This window comes from Protopterus annectens, chromosome 5.part0 (assembly GCF_019279795.1).
Source record: "Protopterus annectens isolate FY-2018-M chromosome 5.part0, PAN1.0, whole genome shotgun sequence".
Lineage (NCBI taxonomy): Eukaryota > Metazoa > Chordata > Ceratodontiformes > Protopteridae > Protopterus > Protopterus annectens.
This window is the reverse complement of record NC_056735.1, coordinates 1,088,347,174-1,088,368,187: the sequence shown is the minus strand read 5'-3', so window position 1 is coordinate 1,088,368,187 and position 21,014 is coordinate 1,088,347,174. Positions and strand designations below refer to the sequence as shown.

At 44.3% G+C, this 21,014-nt stretch overlaps 1 protein-coding gene across 1 annotated transcript in view; it reads left to right on the top strand.

Annotated features, from left to right (window-relative positions):
- Nucleotides 1-21,014, top strand: part of MAP4K4 (mitogen-activated protein kinase kinase kinase kinase 4) — a 3,343,981-nt gene that overhangs the window by 1,216,648 nt on the left and 2,106,319 nt on the right. The window contains exon 13 of the mRNA XM_044071965.1: nt 20,620-20,830. Within this exon, the coding sequence (XP_043927900.1) occupies nt 20,620-20,830 (211 nt within the window). The remainder of the gene's footprint in view (nt 1-20,619; nt 20,831-21,014) is intronic.

Sequence of the window (21,014 nt, the reverse complement as noted above, 5' to 3'; positions counted from 1 at the left end):
TTTTTGTACTGCAAAAGGAGAAAATGTGTCACTGGTAAACATAGCCAACATCCTGGAATACTTGGCAGAGCTCTTCCACAAAGGCCTGTCCTATTTTTCCATTAAGATTCATGCATCAGCTATTTCAGCAGAATACGACTTGGATCCTCCAGTCTTCTCACATCCTCTGCTCAGGCAGTTTCTGAGAGGAATTAAAATGTAAAACCACCTAGGAAGCCACCATTGCCAGCATGGGACTTGAACTTTGTGCTAGAAAAATTGACACTCCTCCTTTGAACCAGCAGCAACAGCAGGATTACAATACTTATCATGGAAAACTGCTTTCCTGCTGGCAATCACTTCAGCAAGAAGGGTATCTGAGCTACAGGCATTAATGGCAGTACAGCCCTTCCTGATCTTCCATCAAGATAGTGTCCATGAGAACAAATCCTACTTTTATGCCTAAGGTGGTCTCCAGAGTATCCTTAAATCAGGCTATCCACCTACCTACATTCTTCCCAACCCACAGAACAGGAGAAAGACTGTTGCACACCTTGGATGTACATAGACAATTACGCTACTACCTGGACAGGACCAAGGGCAACAGAAAAACTGACCAGCTACTGGTAGCATATGCAACAGGAATGGAAGGAAAAGCAATTTCAAAACAGACAATCTCTAAGTGGATAGGAAATTGCATTAGATTTTGTTACTCCTACCATGGGAAGAAAACTCCAGAAAACATCAGGCCTCACTCTACAAGGGCTACAGCCACTACCACAGCTTTTCTACGAGGAGTGGCTACCAAAGACATTTTAGAGGCTGCTACTTGGAACTCCGTGCATACATTTGCCAAGCATTATAATTTACCTCTATACTCTAGATCCCGAGCAGGTTTTGCCACTGCTGTTTTGCAAGGGATCTTAACTACACCATAATTTTATTTCTCCTCCTCCCCCAGTTTGTCTATGGTATTCTACCCATTTGTAAGGACTGCAGATGCATCCTTGAAGGACATAGTACAGTTTTGTACCTACCATAAATGTAGATGTCCGATAGGAATGCATCTGCAGTCAGGATTACCCACCCTCCTTCCCCTCTGTGGTACTCCTAGGGTATTTGCCCATCTTGTAGTTAGCTGGGGGAATCTATTATGGTGTATTTGTTTGTATATATGTACATACATGCTTATATTTTGTTTGCTCTGTACTATTTGGAATCATTTGCATTTATCCAAATTTAGCCTTCCTAGAGGGCACCTGGCATCTGGGGCAAGAAACACTGAGGAAAATGGCGTCGGCTGATGCCTTTATATCCGAATAACTGCAGCTATGACGTCGGGTGAAGTGCGACACCAGCCGAGGCCAGACCCAGACTTTGGAATCCGGCCGACCGAAGGGCTGCCTGACGACAGGATAACCCATTTGTAAGGACTGCAGATGCATTCCTATCGGACATCTACATTTATGGTAGGTACAAAACTGTACTTTACATGGCATCTTGCATTCTTCTGATTCCACAAGCAAGGCTGCATATGAGGAAACTACAATGGTACCTAAGGAGTTTATGGACTCAGCACAGTCGCAGCTTAGAAGCTTTGCTCCCACTCATTCCATGCCTCCATAAGGAATTTCTGTGGTGGGCTCAAGCAAGCCAGTCAAACAGGGGTCTGCCCTTCAGCAAACAAATAGCCAGCCAAACCATTACAACGGACGCTTCAGGCCACGGTTGGGGAGCACACATGGAGGGCAGATGTATTCAAGGACTATGGTCAGAAAAGGAGCTACGCATGCACATAAACCAAAAGGAAATGCTGGCAGTGATACATGCAGTCGAGGCCTTCACACTCTTTCTGCATCAAGGCCACCTGTTAATAAGGACAGACAACACCACAGTTATGTGGTACATAAACAAACAAGGAGGTACCCATTCCTACCCTCTTTGCAGACTGGCAATGAATCTATGTGAACTCTCCCTGAAACTCAGTATAGAGCTGCAATCACGGTTTGTGCCAGGAAAAGACAATATACTGGCGGACAGCCTAAGCAGAAATATCATGGATGCACACGAATGGATGCTGCACCCAGACATCTTCTTTCAGATAACACAATCATGGGGGAGGCCGGACATAGATCTTTTTGCCTCACACCACAATCATCAGCTGAAGAAATTCTGCTCAAGGACATACCACCCACAAGCATGGAAAGTGGACGCCCTATCTTTCAGCTGGAGAACTCTAACAGTGTATGCATTACCACCTTTTCCATTAATGACCAAGGTCTTACTGAAGATCAGGACAGAGCAGCCAAAAGTGATTCTGATAGCTCCGGACTGGCCAAGACAGCACTGGTACCCACTGTTAAAGAGCATGTCACGCACAAAACCGTGGCCTCTTCCTCAATGGCCACTTCTCCTGACACAGCACAATTACAAAACTCTGCATTCCAGCCTGAAAACCTTGCAACTAACAGCCTGGAGAATACCTTGACTTCTTCCCAGGATAAGCTGTCCAAGAGATTGAAGGATATCATCATGGAAGCTCGCCGGCCTTCCACAACAAAGGCTTACTCAGCAAAATGGAAGAGATATCACACTTGGATCACCACAAAGGGCCTAGATGCGACAGTGATGAACATGGCACATATCCTGGAATACTTGGCAGAAATGCTCCACAATGGCCTGTCTTACTCATCCATTATAATCCATGCTTCAGCAATTTCAGCAGAATACAATACTGATCCACCTGTCTTATCTCATCCTCTCCTAAGGCAGTTTCTAAGAGGAATTAAAAACATCAGTCCTCCAAGGAAACCACCAGTGCCTACATGGGACCTTAACTTCGTGTTGGAAAAACTAACACTGCCGCCCTTTGAACCAGCAGCATCTTCGGAATTACAGTTCCTGTCTTGGAAGACTGCCTTCCTTCTAGCCATAACGTCAGCAAGAAGAGTATCTGAGTTACAGGCCCTCATGGCAGTACAACCATTTCTTATTTTTCATCAGGACAGAGTCTCATTGAGAACCAATCCTTCATTTATGCCAAAGGTGGTATCCAGGGTCTCATTGAACCAAGCTATTCACCTGCCTACCTTCTTTCCAAATCCACAAAACAAAGGGGAAAAACTTCTGCATTCCCTGGACATTCACAGGCAGTTGCGCTACTACTTGGACAGAACTAAAACTTACAGAAAAACTGACCAGCTGTTTGTAGCATATGCTGCTGGTGCACAAGGAAAAGCAATTTCCAAACAGACAATTTCAAAATGGATAGGGAATTGCATTCGATTTTGTTACTCCTTTCATGGAAAAGCTGTGCCAGCTAACATTAGGCCTCATTCCACCAGAGCCACAGCCACCTCCACAGCCTTCTTAAGAGGGGTGGCTACCAAGGACATTTTAGAAGCTGCTACATGGAGCTCCGTGCATACATTTTCCAAGCATTACTATTTACCTTTATATTCCAGATCCAGAGCAGGCTTTGCTACGACAGTCCTGCAGGGAATTTTAGCTACACCTTCTTTTACTTGGTTCCTACTGCCCCCAGATTGGCTATGGTATTCTACCCATATGTGATGACTGCAGATGCATCCTTGAAGGACATAGTACAGTTTTGTACCTACCATAAATGTAGATGTCCGATTGGTATGCATCTGCAGTCAGGTTTTCCCTCCCTCCTTCCCCTCTGTGGTAATTCTTGGTTTGCATGTTTGGAATTTATTGCATTTCTCCAAATTTAGCCTTCCTTAGAGGGCACCTGGCATCTGGGGCAAGAAAAACTGAGGAAGATGGCATCGGCTGACGCTTTTATACCCCAGGCTCTGGCGTCGGAAAGGGCACTTCAGCCGCCGGACCCAGACTTTGGAATCCGGCCGACCGAAGGGCTGCCTGAGGCAGGACAACCCATATGTGATGACTGCAGATGCATACCTATCGGACATCTACATTTATGGTAGGTACAAAACTGTACTTTCCTTTGGTTCCTACTCTTCTGGGTCTGGAGATCCATGTATCCACTACTCCATCTTTACAGATTCCTCCTTTGACTCCATTAGCTTCAGAGGTTTTGGATCCAAGTCATCTGCATCCATCTGACTCAGATCTGAAGTTAATTTTATCCTCTGAACAGGGGAGGCCTACGATTCAGAAGCTTGTCTTTTCGGATTTGGTGTCCTCTCTCTACCCGAGCCACTCTGCCTTCAAGGCTGCGACAAGACTATTTTCTGCCTCAACAGTTCTGATGGATCCATCCCCCTCAGATTCTAAGTCTTCTACCATGATGTCTCAGCAATCAGAGCTTCACCATCTCCTTCCACAGAGACCGTAAGTACCAAAGCCCCAGGCTCCTGCCTAGGGAATTGTAATCTCCTCTTCTGATACCTCCCCAGAGCACCCCACTGAGGAGGTCCCTAAGAAGAGGATGTGTAAGAAATAGTCTCCCCGGAGGAGTCTATCACTGAAGACACAGATTTTGATGAAGGTGAAGGGTCCGCATGATCACCTCCTGAAAAAGTCTCCTTTGGAGACATCCTAGAAATCTTTAAACAGAGAGGTGGTTGGATGTTGAACAGCTCTACGTCTGAGGAATCTGTTCTAATGGAGACTTTTGGTACTGGACGTGCTGCCTCCTGGGTGACTCCACCCACTAATGAGCTCATTGACTTGATCTTATGGCTGGCATGGAGGGACCCTGATACCTTAGAGCCTATTCCTTGCAGACCAGATAGGATAATAGCACCACCTGCAGATAGTTTTGGGGGAAGGAGTTCTTGTTGATGCCATGGTTGTGGCGGTGGCCACCAAGAAGGTGCTAGCTGAGAAAAGTTCCACTGTCCACCCCCCCCCCAACAGGAAGTTGCGGGCGAAGGACAAATTTAGGAAGAGTGCGCTTCAGCAACCTTTGCTTTGAGGTCTATTTGGCAGAATGTACTAGTTTACAGAGAGATTTGATCAAGGCATTATAAAATAGTTATTAAATACCCTCTCGGGTGCTGTTTCTGATGAAGTTCAGGCATTTTTTTTACTTCCCAGCAGATGACCTTATGGTCCATATCCAATTCATCCATGAGGTTTATCTCGCAAGTAGTGGAAGGATCCTCAAGGGCAGTGGGTTCAGGCGTTTCCATAAGGAGACCTGCCTGGATGCACCTCTGTGAATTTTCCAGCCGTTCCAATGGGAACATCTTTATTTGGCTCCAAAGTAAAAAAAAACACTCTGTCCAGGTGTGAAAGACTCTTCTGCTGTGAGCATGTGTTTTTTGACTCTCTAACTAACCTTTTCCAGGAATCAATAAGGGGGTTGAACAAAATGTGGTTCAAGAAGTCTCTGGGTCCTTTTTAAGACACATGTGGAGGAGGTTCCCCCAGAGGCAGAGAAGGATCTCAAATGGACAGACACCCCCCCGTGGCAGAGGTGTCCCACAGAACCAGGGTTCCAGGGAATCATTCTTTGACAAACTGTACCAGCGATCCTGAAAGGAGGCCTGATTGCCCACCTGTAGAGACAGTCAGGGAATGATTATCCATGCACTAGAGAGCCTGGCTAGATAACAAAAGATACTTGGGTGCAGATTATTATTTCCAGAGGCATTATAATACCATTTTCTCTTTCACCCCCAGTCTCAAGAAAAATCCCTGATGTTCCACCCAGTCAGAGAGAGCAAGCAGTAATTCAAATACAAAAGGTCCCGCCATAGCAGTTGTAATCCAGAACTCACTCAAGGTTCTTTTGGTACCAAAGAAAACAGGGCAGTAGAGATAAGTTCTGGATCTCTCCAAACTAAACAAGACAGTTCAAAAAACCAACTTTCAGATGGTCACAGTTAAGTCTGTTCTCCCCTTTCTGGGCAAGGATGATTGGATGTGCTCTATAGACCTTCAGGGCACACACCATCATATAAAGATGAACAGATGATCCAGAAGGTACTTGCACTTCCATCTGAGAGTCGGTCATTATCAGTTGAGAGTGCTGCCCTTTGGACTCACCACAGCCCCCAGGGTGTTTACCAAGTGCATGGCAGTAGTAGCAGCACACCTCAGACTGGAAGGATTCCAAGTGTTACCATATCTGGATGATTGGCTCATTTTCACTCTGACCAGGCATCAACTCGTATGTGCAAAAGACCAGGCTCTCCAGACTTGCTCTCTTCTGGGGATAACCATAAACTATGACCAGTCTCATCTGCAACCAACTCAGAGTTTATAGGAGCACTTCTCAATACAGAAACAACCATTGTTTCCCTTCCATGACTGCGAGTTCAGACTATAAGATTCCAAGTCAAAAAGATAATCTGCAGCACCTCAGTTTCAGCTGGGATCAATGGCATTAGTAATAATGTTAGTACCACTTGTCAAGTTTTATATGAGAATTCTTCAATTGATGGTAGCTATTTAGTGGTTGATTCCTTATCAGCCTATGTCTTACAAGATAACAATCACTCACTTGCAAGAGAGATCTCAAGTGGTGGATTCATTCAGACCAGGTTCTACAAGGTTGACTGTTCAGTCCCCCTCAGCCCAAGACCATAGTGGCCACGGATGCTTCCCAGCTAGGGTGGGGTGGGGGGCATTATCTGAAGAAGATGGTCTGAAGCACCTGGTCCCCAGAGGAGGCCAATTTGCATATAAATGTCCTAGAGATGAGAGCAGTGTTAGCATTGCAGGCATTTCAGAATGCTCTCCCTTTGGGGACAGTTGCAGCACAATTGGAGAAATTTGTCAGTCTGGTACATCAGCAAACAAGGAGGAACCAAATCCTACCCATTGTGTTGAGTAGATGTCGGAGTGTGGCAGTGGGTGCACATTCCAGGGAAGTCCAGTATGATGATAGACAAATTGAGCAGGTGTATTTTTCTACCTCACTAATGGTCCCTCAAGAAAAAGGTTGTGAACACTATCTTCTGACAATGAGGCCAGTCTTGATGCAATCTATTCACGTCCTCCGGAGCAACAAATGCAGCAGCTACTTTGCCTTAATCCCCTGATAGGGGAACTCCCCGAGGGATCTCTCTCTGTCTATCCTCCCACTCCAGTAATTGCCAAATTTCTTCAGAAAGCTGCAAGGTTGAAGTGCAAGATCATTCTCATTGCCCCTTATTGGCCCCGACAAATTTGGTTTCCCTTCCTTTGACCTCACCTGATTCAGCCACCATGGTTTTTGGATCCAGCTCCAAACCTTCTGTCTCAAATAAACAGGCATGATGAATCCCGGACATAATAAATCTCAGGCTGGCTGCCTGGTTCTTCCAGTTCCATTAATAGCCAGACAACCTATGCTCTCTTCTGTCAGTCATTTTTTGTCCTACCATATACCTTCCACCAGGAAACTATACTCCAGCAAATGGAAGAGATTTGTTTTTTGGGTTGAAAAACATAATACAAAATCTTTCACAGCCCCCATTTATAATGTCTTGGAATTTCTGCCACATCTTTTTGAAGAAGGAGCTAGTTCTTCTACTGTTAAAGTACAATTAGCAGCAATTTCAAGTTTTCATATTAGAATAAATGGTTCTTCTGTAGCATCCCATAAGTTGAGCAAAGCATATGTGAAAGGCACCCTACTCTTAAGGCCCCCCCCCCCGTAAAGATTCTACTCTCCCTTGGGACATAAACCTTGTGCTGCAGCCTCTTACACAAGTCTCCCTTTGTTCCCTCAGCTACATGTGAACTGAAATATCTTTCATGGAAAACAATTTTCTTGATAGCTATTACCTTGGTCCAGAAGAATGTTTGAGATCCAAGCATTGTGTGCTCAAAACCTCCATACCTGATTTTTGCATAAAGACAGGGTTACCTTAAATACCAACCCATCATTTCTTCCAAAGGTAGTGTCAGAATCCAGTGTAAATCAATCTATTCATTTGCCAGTATTCTTTCCCAAATGTTCTAACAAAGGAGAATACTTATTACATTTATTAGATATTTATAGACAGTTGCGTTTTTACTTACATAGGTCTAAAAACATCAGAAATTCTGACCACTTGTTTCATATGCAGAACCAACATTGAGTAGACCAGTTACTGAAGTTACTCATCTAGATGGATAATAAATTGCATTTCCTTTGTGTATAACAAATCGGGCATTACTCTGACAAAATATATTTGAACCCATTCCACCAGATCAATGGCAACTTCCTCAGTTTTTCAATCCAGAGTGCCCAGGGATGGTATTTGTGCAGCAGCTACTTGGGCTACTCCCCATACCTTTATTACTCATTACAAATTAGATCTAGTCTCCAGAGGAAAGACATATTTTTTCTTGTTCTGGGTTGCCTAGGAATGCACTTCCTTGAGTCCGCCCTGGAAATTAGGTAGCTGAGGACTCTGTCCCATCATTTGAGGACAGAAAGAAAATTGACAACATCAGATAAAAAAGTTGTGTGCTCACTAAAAGTAAGGAAATATAGGTCCTGTAAATACTCATTCTTCCTCAACCCCCCCCCCCCCGTCCCACCAACCCCCATCCTTAAAGCTGAGTAAGTGTTTAGCGGACCTATATGTCCTTATTTTTTTACATAAACTACAGATCTAGTTTGTGCATGATGATTTCTATCCTTTACTTTCTGCTAAGCCAGCAAACAAGATCTGAGGTATTTGGGGTTGGTGCATTGTGGGTAAGGGAGATGCTAGAGAGTTTTTGGTTGCCATGGGCGTTAGCAACGGCCAAGACGGATCCAAGTGATCAGATCCAAACCCATCAGCTGAAAAATGAAAATGTACAACACAGATGGAACGTTATGGTGAGTACATAACTTTTTTATCAACCATGGAATGGGTAAGGCCAATCTAGAACCAAATGGGATAGGTTATTTTGAGCACAAGAAGGGAAATTGACTAGTCTTGAATGGCCTAGTTCTTGCCTATGAACCTATTAAATCTTTATTCTTTGGCTGATGTGTCATCTCTATTGCAAACCAAATTCTAATCACCAGCTATAGTTAATCAGTGAAGACAAGTCACACAGAATTGTATACAATTTAAAAAGAAAAAATACAGCTCTTACAGCTAGGAGCTAATGTTCTAGTTCCATGGCAGTTTACACAGTTATTACCTACCCAAAAGATGAGATTATTCATGCCCTAGCTAAATTTTCCATATTGAGTTTAAATGCCACCTCTGGTCTCCCCAGAAAAGAGGCCACTAGCCTAGAGGGACTAACATGGTCAGCAAAAATTAAAATAAATACAGTTGACTTTGTCATATATGGCTTGTTTCAGAAGAAAACTGCAATAAGTACAATCAAATGGCAGTAAAAAGTTAAAGAAGAAAGTATGAGAAACTAACTGAATGATATATGAAAATGCATACCAGCTAATTAAATGACTGTCTAAGAAAGAAAAGGGTTTGTATTGGTAGAACAGGTTAAGATCTTTTGTTTGAGACCTTGACACACTAAGACCTGTAGTTAATCATACAAGGTGCAGTTGAGGTTGTGTAGTAAATTAAACAGTATAGTTGCAGTAAGCTAAGATGTTCTTCCTGTTTCACTGTTGCAGTCATTACAGTTGGGTAATCTGTTTGCAGGTTGCCCTCAGTCGGCCTGATTAACAAAGTCTCAGGTCCTGCATCGGTTGCTGTCCCTTCTTCCATGACATCAGGTCATCAGGGGTATAAAACATGCAGCCGACGTCATTACATCAGTCTTTCTTGCTGTGCGGTGCCCGAAGTAGAAGCATTTCACAAGTGCCGGTTGGCCAACACCTGAAATTTTCATTTTTGAGTTTCAGAACCGAAGTCTTCAACTAAAAGCTAAGTACCCCGTTGGGGAAACTTTCTTGCTCCTTCCTGATGTCAGTAAAAAGTTAATAATTGCATTACTTTTGGAAAGCAAATACCTCAAAGATTTTCATTCTTACTGTATTCTTTGCCTAGGCCCTGACCACGACGTACCTTGTTGTAGGTTTTGTGCTTTATTTAATCAGTGCACTATCAGTCGTCTTCATATTTTTGCCTGTAAATATTTTGATTCTCAGTTTAATTATCCAAAAATGTCGGCTAGCCATCCGACTACCGGAATTCCAAAAAAGCTCAAAGATAAAGACAGAGACAGGCCACCAAGGTCCAAAACTGCTGACGACGCTTCTCCTAAGCCAGTCACCAGTTCACCGGTACTTATTGAGGTGCTTTCACAGCCCCTGATACCCGCTACTTGTAATTCGCAGGCCTCTACTGAGACCCATTCCTAGTCCGGTATGCTGCGAGATACTTCAAGTATGGAACCCGCGATGTCTCTACCTTGGATAGGTCCGGAGCCGCTGTGCAGTCACCGGCTTCTGAGGGTGTATTCAGGCCTATGGACTTGCATATTAAATCAACGCCTCCTTCATTAATAAGGCCTAAATCTCGATCCATGTCTAAAAAACCGACGCCCAGGCCACATGCTCAGGCCTCTATAGATAAACAAAAAATGATAAAAATGGCTGAATATCTAATAATGCTAATCAGGGGTAGTCAACCCCCACCCTCTAAGAGGCCTAGGGCTGAGCTTGATTATGAATCTTCTGATCAGGATTCTGTTTTTTCTGATTCTTCTGATGACCTGGATTTGTTCTTACCTACTTATGAGGATTCTAATGCAGAGGACTCTATTCCCTCTGCTTCCTCTCCTGACAATTTTTCTTTTGGGGGAAACTTTACATACTCTGAGGGAGCATTTTCAAGAGACTTGGGTATTTCCTTCTACCTCAGCATAGGCCTTTGGCCATTCCTCCTGTACTACACATTGTTGATGATGCTTTCTCGGAATCCAGTTTGGCCCCTGATTCTCTGCCGCCTGCTCCCAGTAAACTAGACAGATACTACAGGGTCCCTGAGTCCCATAAGTTCCTTTTCAAAAATCCTATTGCAGATCCAGAGACACTTTCACAGGGGCCCAAGAGCATTAAGGCTTCTACTGCTAAAAATCCTACCCCTTCTGATAGAGACTCCAGGGCGCTGGATAGATGGGGTAAAAAGGTTTATACTTTAGCAACCTTGGCAATTAGAGCTTTAAACTGCCAATTTCATTTGTTAAAATATCAGCAACATGTTACTGGACTACTTAAACAGAAAAATGCTGTTGATTCCGGACTGTGTGGAAAATAAAGACTTATAGGATTTAATGCATTCTGCTGAACAAGTTGGAAAACATACTTTGCAATGTGGTTTTGATTCTTTAGAGACCTCTTGCAGGGCTGCTGTTACTGGGTCTGTGCTTAGAAGGCATGCTTGGCTTAAGAAGCAATCTCTACCTGATCATGTTAAAGCTAAATTGTCGGATGCTCCTTTAAATCAGGACAGCCTGTTTGGCAACAAGGCCGAAGAAGTCCTTAAAAAGATGGAAGATGAAGCTAAATCTATGCAAACTTTTAAAAGATTTTTTACAAGTTTAGCCTCCTAGATTTAGTAGACACTGGCCTTCTAAGAATTGGTCCTTTCCAGCCCCTTCCAGGTCTTCTCAAGCCAAACCCAAACACAGCAAAAACCCCAGGTTTCAGTCTCGGGGACACACAAATCGAAGTAGTGGGGAGCCTCCACTTCCAAATCTGGGAATAATAAGACTCCCCCCTATGGTAAACTGTCTCATTAACTTTCTTTTAAAATTTCCAAGCTCTTATCAACTGACTGCCCATTTGGGGGGAAAGATTGCTCTTTATGCAAAGAATTGGGAACTCATCACCCGGGACAAATGGGTTTTAAATATAGCGTCCCAGGGATACAGATTTCACTTCCACACATTGCCAAGAACAAGCGGATGGCTGGATCTATCCCCAGATCAGTGGGCAGAGGCCCAAAAACAAGTACTTTCTCTTCTAAGCATGGGGGCTATTCAGCTGGTACCAGAAGTAGGAAAAGGGACAGGGTTTCTACTCGAGACTTTTCCTGGTATCCAGAAAAGACAATTCATGGCATCCTATCCTGGACCTGTCTACTCTAAACACCTTTCTAGAGATTCCAAAATTCAAGATGCTGACTCTTCAGTTACTTCCTATGCTAAGCAAAGACGCCTGGTTGGCAACACTAGATCTAAAAAAAACATACCTGCACATCCCAATCAGGGAATCTTGCAGAAAATGCCTACACGCATTATCAATTCTCTGCACTGCCCTTTGGTTTATCTACTGCGCCCAGGGTATTCACAAAGTGCCTAGGTCCAGTGATTGCATTGTGCAGGCAAAGAAGTATTCAAATATACCCATATTTGGACAATTGTCTAATTCTGGCAGAAAGCCAGGACATAGTTTTGAATCATCTGGCATTTGTAAAAAGGGTTCTAACTTGTCTGGGGTACACCATAAATGAAAAGAAATCACAACTTGGTACCCTGTCAACAAATTACATTCCTGGGAGCAAGCTTGAATACAACTTCCCAGATGGCTTACCTCACGCCAGAAAAGCAAACTCATATGACAACCTACTTCAAACAAGTGGCCACAAAAACCCTACTATCTGCAAGACAAATACTGCAAGCCTTGGGGTTCATGGCCTCCTGAATTCTTCTAATTCCATATGCAAGACTGCATATGAGGAAACTACAGTGGTATCTAAAAAGCCTATGGAGTCAACACTCTCACAGCCTAGAAACAATGATTCCTATCATACCTTGCCTACGCCTAGAGTTCCTTTGGTGGGCAGAGGCCTGCCACCAAAACAAGGGACTTCCTTTCACACCACCCCCTGCCGCCCAAACCCTAACAGATGCATCAGAGTATGCATGGGGGGCTCACCTGTCAGGGAAGTGCATTCAGGGCAAATGGAACTCAAGTCAAATGCACCTGCATATCAATCAAAAAGAAATGTTAGCTGTACAGAATGCTCTGACAGCCTTCAAGGACTACATTCTTCCAGGACAACTAATGGTAAAGACGGACAACACCACAGTTATGTGGTACGTAAACAAGCAGGGGGGTACACATTCTTACCCCCTCTGCAGACTAAGCCCATGGCATTGTGGAACACAGCCTTGAGCTACCAAGTGCATCTACAAACTCAATTCCTGCCAGGAAAGTTAAACACACTGGAAGACGGGCTAAGCAGAAACCTTTTGGACCCACACGAGTGGAAACTGGTACCAAGGATTTTCAGCATGTTGACAAGCAAATGGGGGAGCGCGGATATAGACCTGTTTGCCTCCCCCCAGAACTACCAATTGGACAAATTTTGCACAAGGACTCCCCACAAACAAGCCTGGAAAGTGGATGTTCTGTCTTTCACTGGAAAAAACTATCAGTCTATGCCTTCCCCCTTCGCGCCTCTGCTCTCCAAAGTACTACTAAAAGTCAAACAGGACAAACCAAAGATGATTTTGATTGCTCCAGACTGGCCGCACCAACACTGGTACCCCCTACTGCGCAGTGTGTCACGGTTAACTCCATGGCACCTGCCTCAGACACCTTCCCTGCTGTCTCAGCAGGAGAACCAGATTCTGTACCCTCAGCTTCCAACACTGAACCTTGCAGCTTGGCTAATTACTTAAATTCTAACTTACCATCCCTCAGCAAACCTGTGATGGATGTCATCTTAGAGGCAGGGAGGCCTAGTACTAGAAAATCTTATGCTGAAAAATGGAAAAGATTCTGTGCCTGGAACCAATCTCAAGGGATAAGCACAGCGGCACCCAGTTTACCTCAGATTTTACAATACTTAACTGAGATGCTTCACAAGGGCCTGTCTTTTTCCTCCATTAAAATCCATGCCTCAGCCATTTCAGCTCATTATAACACAGAACCTCCCCTTTTCTCTCATCCACTGCTCAAGCAGTACCTCAGAGGGGCCAAAAATTTGAGACCACCCAAGAGATCTCCAGCCCCAGCCTGGGACCTTAACTTTGTACTGGAGAAACTCTCTCCCTCCTTTTGAGCCAGCTGCTACTGCAGACTTAAAATTTCTTTCTTGGAAAACAGCTTTCCTTTTAGCAATCACTTCAGCTAGAAGGGTATCTGAATTACAGGCCCTTATGCCAGTGGAGCTTTTCATCTTTAATGCGGACAGGGTATCACTCAGGACCAATCCATCCTTCATGCCCAAGGTGGTTTCCAGTGTGGCTCTGCATCAGTCCATTCATTTGCCAACCTTCTTTCCCAATCCACAAAACAAAGGGGAACGGATTCTGCATTCCTTGGATGTGCACAGATAACTTAGTTTCTACTTGGACAGGACTAAACCTCATAGAAAATCTGATCAACTGCTGGTAGCATTTGCTGCAGGGGCAGAGGGGAAGGTTATTTCAAAACAAACCATTTCTAAATGGATAAGCCATTGCATTCATTTCTGCTACAAGCACCATGGAAAACCTATCCCCCAGGGGATCAGTCCTCACTCCACCAGGGCTGCATCTACTTCTACAGCCTTTCTCAGAGACGTTCCTACCAGGGACATCCTAGAAGCTGCTACCTGGAGTTCTGTACATACTTTTACCAGGCATTACCATTTGCCAATTTTCTCTAAATCCAGAACTGGCTTTGCCACTATAATCTTGCAGGGCCTTATAGCTGCTCCTAATGTTATCTAAACTCCTCCTCCCAACCATAGCTTTGGGAATCTACCCAAATGTGATGACTGCAACAGTGAAACACAAAGAACATAGTACAAGTGTGTACACTTACCATAAATGTAGATGTTCGAGTGTATTCACTGTTGCAGTCCTGGTTATCCTTCCTCCAGCCCCCTGACTTCTATTGACTATACCTCTATTCTTGTTTACTATGCTTAAAGCTTTTTGTTGTATTTGCTTTTTTGTTGGGTGTGTAACCTTGTATATAATTGCTTCCCATTATGGAAGCACCTGACATCTGTTGCAAGAAAAACTGATGTAATGGCGTTGGCTGCATGCTTTATACCCATGACTACCTGACGTCATGGAAGATGAGACAGCAACTGATGAGGGTGCACGATTTTGATAATCAGGCCGCATGAGGACTACTGCAAGCAAATAACTCAAATGTGATGACTACAACAGTGAATACACTCGAACGTCTACATTTATGGTAAGTGTACACAACTGTACTTTCCTGCACTATTCAAATTGTTTAACTTCACTAGCTGTGATTCTTAGTCACTGCGAGTGAATTTCCTCATTGGTATGATGTCCTTCATGGATGCATCTGCAGTCATAACAAATGGGTTGTCCTGTCGTCAGGCAGCCCTTCGGTCGGCCGGATTCCAAAGTCTGGGTCCGGCTTCGGCTGATGTCGCACTTCACCCGACGTCATCTCTGCTGGTCCTCGGGTATAAAGGCATCAGCCGACGCCACTTTCCCCAGTCTTTCTTGCCGCGTGGCGCCCGAAGCAGAAGCTGTTCGCAAGTGCCGGTTGGTCAGATCCAGAGATTACTACTACCGAATACTACTTCGAAGACTTCTAAAAAGCTAAGTACCCCGTTGGGGACTCTTTCTTGCCTCAGCCGATGTCAGAAAAAGTCAATAACTGTTTAACTTGTGGGAAGCAAATACCTCATAAAGATTTCCACTCTTACTGTCTGCCTTGCTTAGGCCCAGGCCACGACGTAGCAGCCTGTTCGGCCTGTGCTTCCTTCAACCGACTAACGCTTAGGCGTCGGTCGGAGTTTGCTGAACAGTTTTTCGGCTCAGATTTTGCGTACATTATGCCGTCGGATCCTCAGACTACCCAAATTGTTAAAAAACGCAAAGAAAAAGACCGACACTCGCGGTCTGCGGTTTCGGCCGAAACCACGGTTAAGCAAGCCGCGAGTGTCTCGGTTTCGGCTGAAACCGAGAAAACCGGTCAATCTTCAGCCGAATCCATGACTACTACTGAGGCTCCTGCTACCTTAGTTGAATCGGCCTCAGAAATTTTGCCTACAACTGTGGTTCCTAGTGATTTATCAGACACCATCCCTTTGGATGTCTCTACCCCAGCACGTGGTGCTGCTAGGCCTCCTGCAGCCATGTCTATTAAGGCCTTTGCCAGGGCTAAAGCAGCCAAATCTGTTAAATCAGTGCCTGTTAAGCCCCCCTCTCACAGGCCCACTTCAAGTTCACAAATGCTTACTCTGGCAGAAGATTTAATATCCTTAATTAGGGGATCCCAATCTCACCCAGACAGGGCCTCTCAGCCCCTAGAAAAGAGACCTAGAGCCGAGCCCCCCGAGCCAGTGTCCTCTGATGATTCTGCGGATGACTCAGACATTACAGACCAGCCAGAGGCTCCTTTTTCTACTTATGAAGATTCCGATGCTGAAGAATCCATTCCAGCTGCCTCTCCACCAGAGGAATTTTCCTTTGGGGAAACCTTACATGCCATGAGAGAACAATTCCAATGGCAGGGACAAGATTTCTCAGATTCAAGAAAAGGCTTAGGACTTTTCTGCACTTACCACAACATAGGCCCTTAGCTATACCTCCTGTACTGCCTGTTGTGGATGATGCATTTAATGATGTTTGCACTGCTCCTGATTCTTTACCTCCAGCCCCTGCCAAACCAGATAGATTTTACAGGGTGCCAGACACTCATCACCACCTATACAAGGCCCCACTTGCAGATCCCAAAACTATATCCCAGGGGCCTAAGGCAGTAGCCTCGACCACAGCAAAAAACCCTATTCCTTCTGAAAGGGAATCCAGGTCCTTAGAGATGGGGGAAAAAAGTTTACACCTCTGCTACTCTCTCAGCTAGAGCTTTAAACTGTCAGTTTCATATGATCCAATACCAAGAGTTTATGCTTGAACAGTTAACTAAAAAACTGTCCTCTGATGAATCCTTAGATAAGAAATATGTATTAGAAATGGTGAATAACATCCGACAGGTTAGTAACCATTCCTTAAAATGTGGCTATGATGCACTGGAGGCTTCATTTAGATCAGCCATGACTGGCACAGTGATAAGAAGGCATGCATGGTTGAAATAACAGGTCTTACCTGATCATGTTAAAGCAAAGCTGTTAGATGCTCCTATGGATAAGGCCAGTCTATTTGGTACACCTGCCCAGCAAGTAATGAAGAAAATGGAAGAAAAGGCAAAATCTGTACAAACAGTTAAAGATTTCTTACAGGTTCAGCCCCCAAGGTTTAGCAGGAACTGGCCTGCCAAAATTGGTCCTTTCCAGACTCCACAAAATCCCAAAGGGGCAGGAATAGACGCTCTAGAGGCAGAAATCAATCCAGAGGAGGTGCCTACAGAGGACGACAGTGGCAAGGCAATAACCGAGGCACAGATACAACCACTGCCACTGCAACAGGACAATCACAGTGACTTGGCTCTGACACCGCCTACCAGGGAGCAAATAGCAGCACCTTTAGGCGGAAAGTTAGCCTTATTTTCGAAAAATTGGCACTATATCACAAAAGACAAGTGGATTTTGCAAACCATAGACCAAGGCTACCGGTTCCACTTCCACACCTTACCAGTAAAAAGAGGAATGCCAAACCTACCTCCAAATCAAAAAATAGAAGCTCTACAGCAGATAGCGAAATTAACAAAGATGAGAGCTGTGGAAAGAGTACCAATAACAGAACAGGGCAAAGGATTCTACTCCAGACTCTTCCTAGTACCAAGAAAAGAGAAAAGTTGGAGACCTATTCTCGACCTGTCCGTCTTAAACACATACATCATTGTCCCAAAATTCAAAATGCTGATACCATCCCAAACAAGAACATTCTTGGGCGTGGAATTGGACACAGTAAAACAAATGGCATTCCTAACTGCAGAAAAACAAAAAGAACTCCCTCTTTACTTCTTGGCATTAACAAAGCAGAACAAACTAACAGCAAGAAAAGTTCTGCAGGCCTTGGGCTTCATGGCATCATGCATAATCTTGGTCCCACATGCCAGACTGCATATGAGAAAGCTACAGTGGTACCTAAAGAATTTATGGTCTCAGCACAGGCACAGCTTAGAAACAGAAATCCCACTAATCCCATGCCTAAAACAGGAATTCCTATGGTGGGCTCAAGCATGCCAGTCAAACCCAGGCTTACCCTTCCACAACTTTCGAGCAAGCCAAACCATCACAATGGACGCCTCAGACCTAGGATGGGGGGCGCACATGCTGGACAAGTGCATACAAGGATTGTGGACTCAAGACCAGCTGCACCTGCACATAAACCAAAAAGAAATGCTGGCAGTAAAACTGGCAATCCAAAAATTCAGACCATTCCTCAAAGAAGGCCATTTGATGATAAGGACACAACACCACAGTCCTGTGGTACATCAACAAACAGGGAGGCACTCATTCATACCCCCTATGCAGAATGACTTTGGACCTTTGGAATCTGGCTCTCAGCTACAACATCCAGTTACAGGCAATATTTGTGCCGGGAAAAGAGAACACCCTAGCAGACATGTTAAGCAGAACCACCTCGGATGCTCACGAATGGATGCTACACCCGGACATCTTCAAGGCCATCACAAAGAAATGGGGAATGCCACAAATAGATCTATTCGCATCCCCACTCAATCACCAGCTCAAAAAATTCTGCACAAGGACATTCCACCCACTTGCATGGAAGGTGGACTCTCTATCCTTCAGCTGGAAAGGCCTGACAGCATATGCATTTCCACCTCTTCCCTTGATGCACAAGGTACTACTGAAAATCAAAGAGGAACGTCCAAGGATAATCCTGATAGCTCCGAATTGGCCAAGACAACACTGGTACCCATTGCTGAGGAGCATGTCTCGGGATAGAATGTGGTCAATGCCTTTGATGTTAACTCAGAACAACTACAACATCATGCATCCAAACCTAAAAACCTTGCAGCTGACCGCCTGGAACATCACATAGCAGCAACTAACCCAGACCTTTCCCAAAGGGTTAAAGACATTATCCTTGAAGCCCGCAGACCTTCAACAAGAAGGAACTATGCAGGAAAATGGAAAAGGTTTGTCATTTGGAGTACTGAAAGAGGAAAAGATGTGTCGAACATAGATATTGCTAACATTCTGGAGTACTTGGCAGAGCTTCTACATACAGGCCTGTTCTATTCCTCCATCAAGATACATGCATCAGCTATTTCAGCAGAATACAGCTTCGATCCACCTGTCTTTTCGCATCCTCTACTCAGGCAGTTCCTCAGAGGGATCAAGAATGTAAAACCTCCTAGGAAACCACCATTACCAGCATGGGACTTGAACTTTGTGCTAGAAAAGTTGACACTCCCTCCGTTTGAACCAGCAGCAACAGCAGATCTGCAACACCTGTCATGGAAAACTGCTTTCCTACTGGCAATTACCTCAGCAAGGAGGGTTTGAACTACAGGCCTTAATGGCAGTGCAACCCTTCCTAATCTTCCATCAAGATAGGGTGTCCATGAGAACTAATCCTACATTTATGCCTAAGGTGGTATCCAGAGTGTCTTTAAACCAGGCAATCCACCTACCTACCTTCTTTCCCAATCCACAGAACACGGGGGAAAGACTGCTGCATACCTTGGATGTACATAGGCAGTTACGCTACTACCTGGACAGAACCAAAAGTAACAGAAAAACTGACCAGCTTTTAGTAGCCTATGCAACAGGAAGGGAAGGAAAAGCAATTTCCAAACAGACAATCTCCAAATGGATAGGAAATTGCATAAGATTCTGTTACTCCTACCATGGAAAACCAATTCCACAGAACATAAGACCTCATTCTACAAGGGCTACAGCCACTACCACAGCTTTCTTACGAGTGGCAACCAAGGACATTATTGAGGTGGCTACTTGGACCTCCGTGCATACATTTGCCAAGCATTATAATTTACCTCTATACTCTAGATCCCGAGCAGGGTTTGCCACTGCTGTACTGCAAGGGATCCTAACTACACCATAATTTTTCTTCCTCCACCCCTAGTTTGGCTATGGTATTCTACCCATTTGTTATGACTGCAGATGCATCCATGAAGGACATAGTACAGTTTTGTACCTACCATAAATGTAGATGTCCGAACTGGATAGCATCTGCAGTCAGGATTACCCACCCTCCTTCCCCTCTGTGGTACTCCTAGGGTATTTACCCTCCTAATAGCTAGCTGGGGGGGGGAGTCTCTTATGCTGTATTTGTTTGTATATATGTACATACATGCTTATTTTTTGTGTTTGCCTTCTACTTTTTGGAAACATTGGCATTTATCCAAAATTTAGCCTTCCAAGAGGGCAACTGGCATCTGGGGCAAGAAACACTGAGGAAAATGGCGTCGGCTGATGCCTTTATACCCGAGGACCAGCAGAGATGACGTCGGGTGAAGTGCGACATCAGCCGAAGCCGGACCCAGACTTTGGAATCCGGCCGACCGAAGGGCTGCCTGACGACAGGACAACCCATTTGTTATGACTGCAGATGCTATCCAGTTCAGACATCTACATTTATGGTAGGTACAAAACTGTACTTTTCAGGGCTTTAATGCTGACTGATATTGCTCAGCTGGTGTGACCTTGTGAAATGATTGATTAGTGAAAGAAATAGAAAAAAATGTTTGCAAGCTCTGCATAACAACTAGAGACAAAAGTTTCAGGAAACGAAACAATTTCTTGAAACTGTTAGGATTAAAGAGGTTGGTAGAAAGTAGAGGCTTCTTAGCTGCAGCTGTCTGTTTTGTTTGTATGCCAGTTAAAAAATGCGCTGCATTGCATTAGGAGTGGCAGTGTAAAGATTTTGGAGTTTTACGTTTTTTTTAACTGGTAGGGAATAGTATGTTGCCCAGAGTAAGAAGGTGTTCTTTTTGTCTCTGTACAGTTCTATTGTAAATGTGCCTGGTGAGTCTACTCTTAGGCGAGATTTCCTGAGGTTACAGCAAGAAAATAAGGAGCGGTCTGAAGCCTTGAGGAGGCAACAATTGCTTCAGGAACAGCAGCTTCGAGAACAAGAAGAATACAAGAGGCAGTTGCTTGCAGAGCGACAGAAGCGCATTGAGCAACAGAAAGAGCAGAGGAGACGACTAGAAGAGGTATGTGGGAGTGAAATCTAAATGTTATGATATGGGTAAGACTGCATTGGTCAGAAATATTCCAAACAACTTGGCTTAGAAAACGATTCCATTAACTCAGTCAGTCCCAAATAGCAGGAGACTGATTAATCTTGCTTCCTGAATTCTTTCAGGTTAGGAAATATCACTAGTTATTTCATATGAT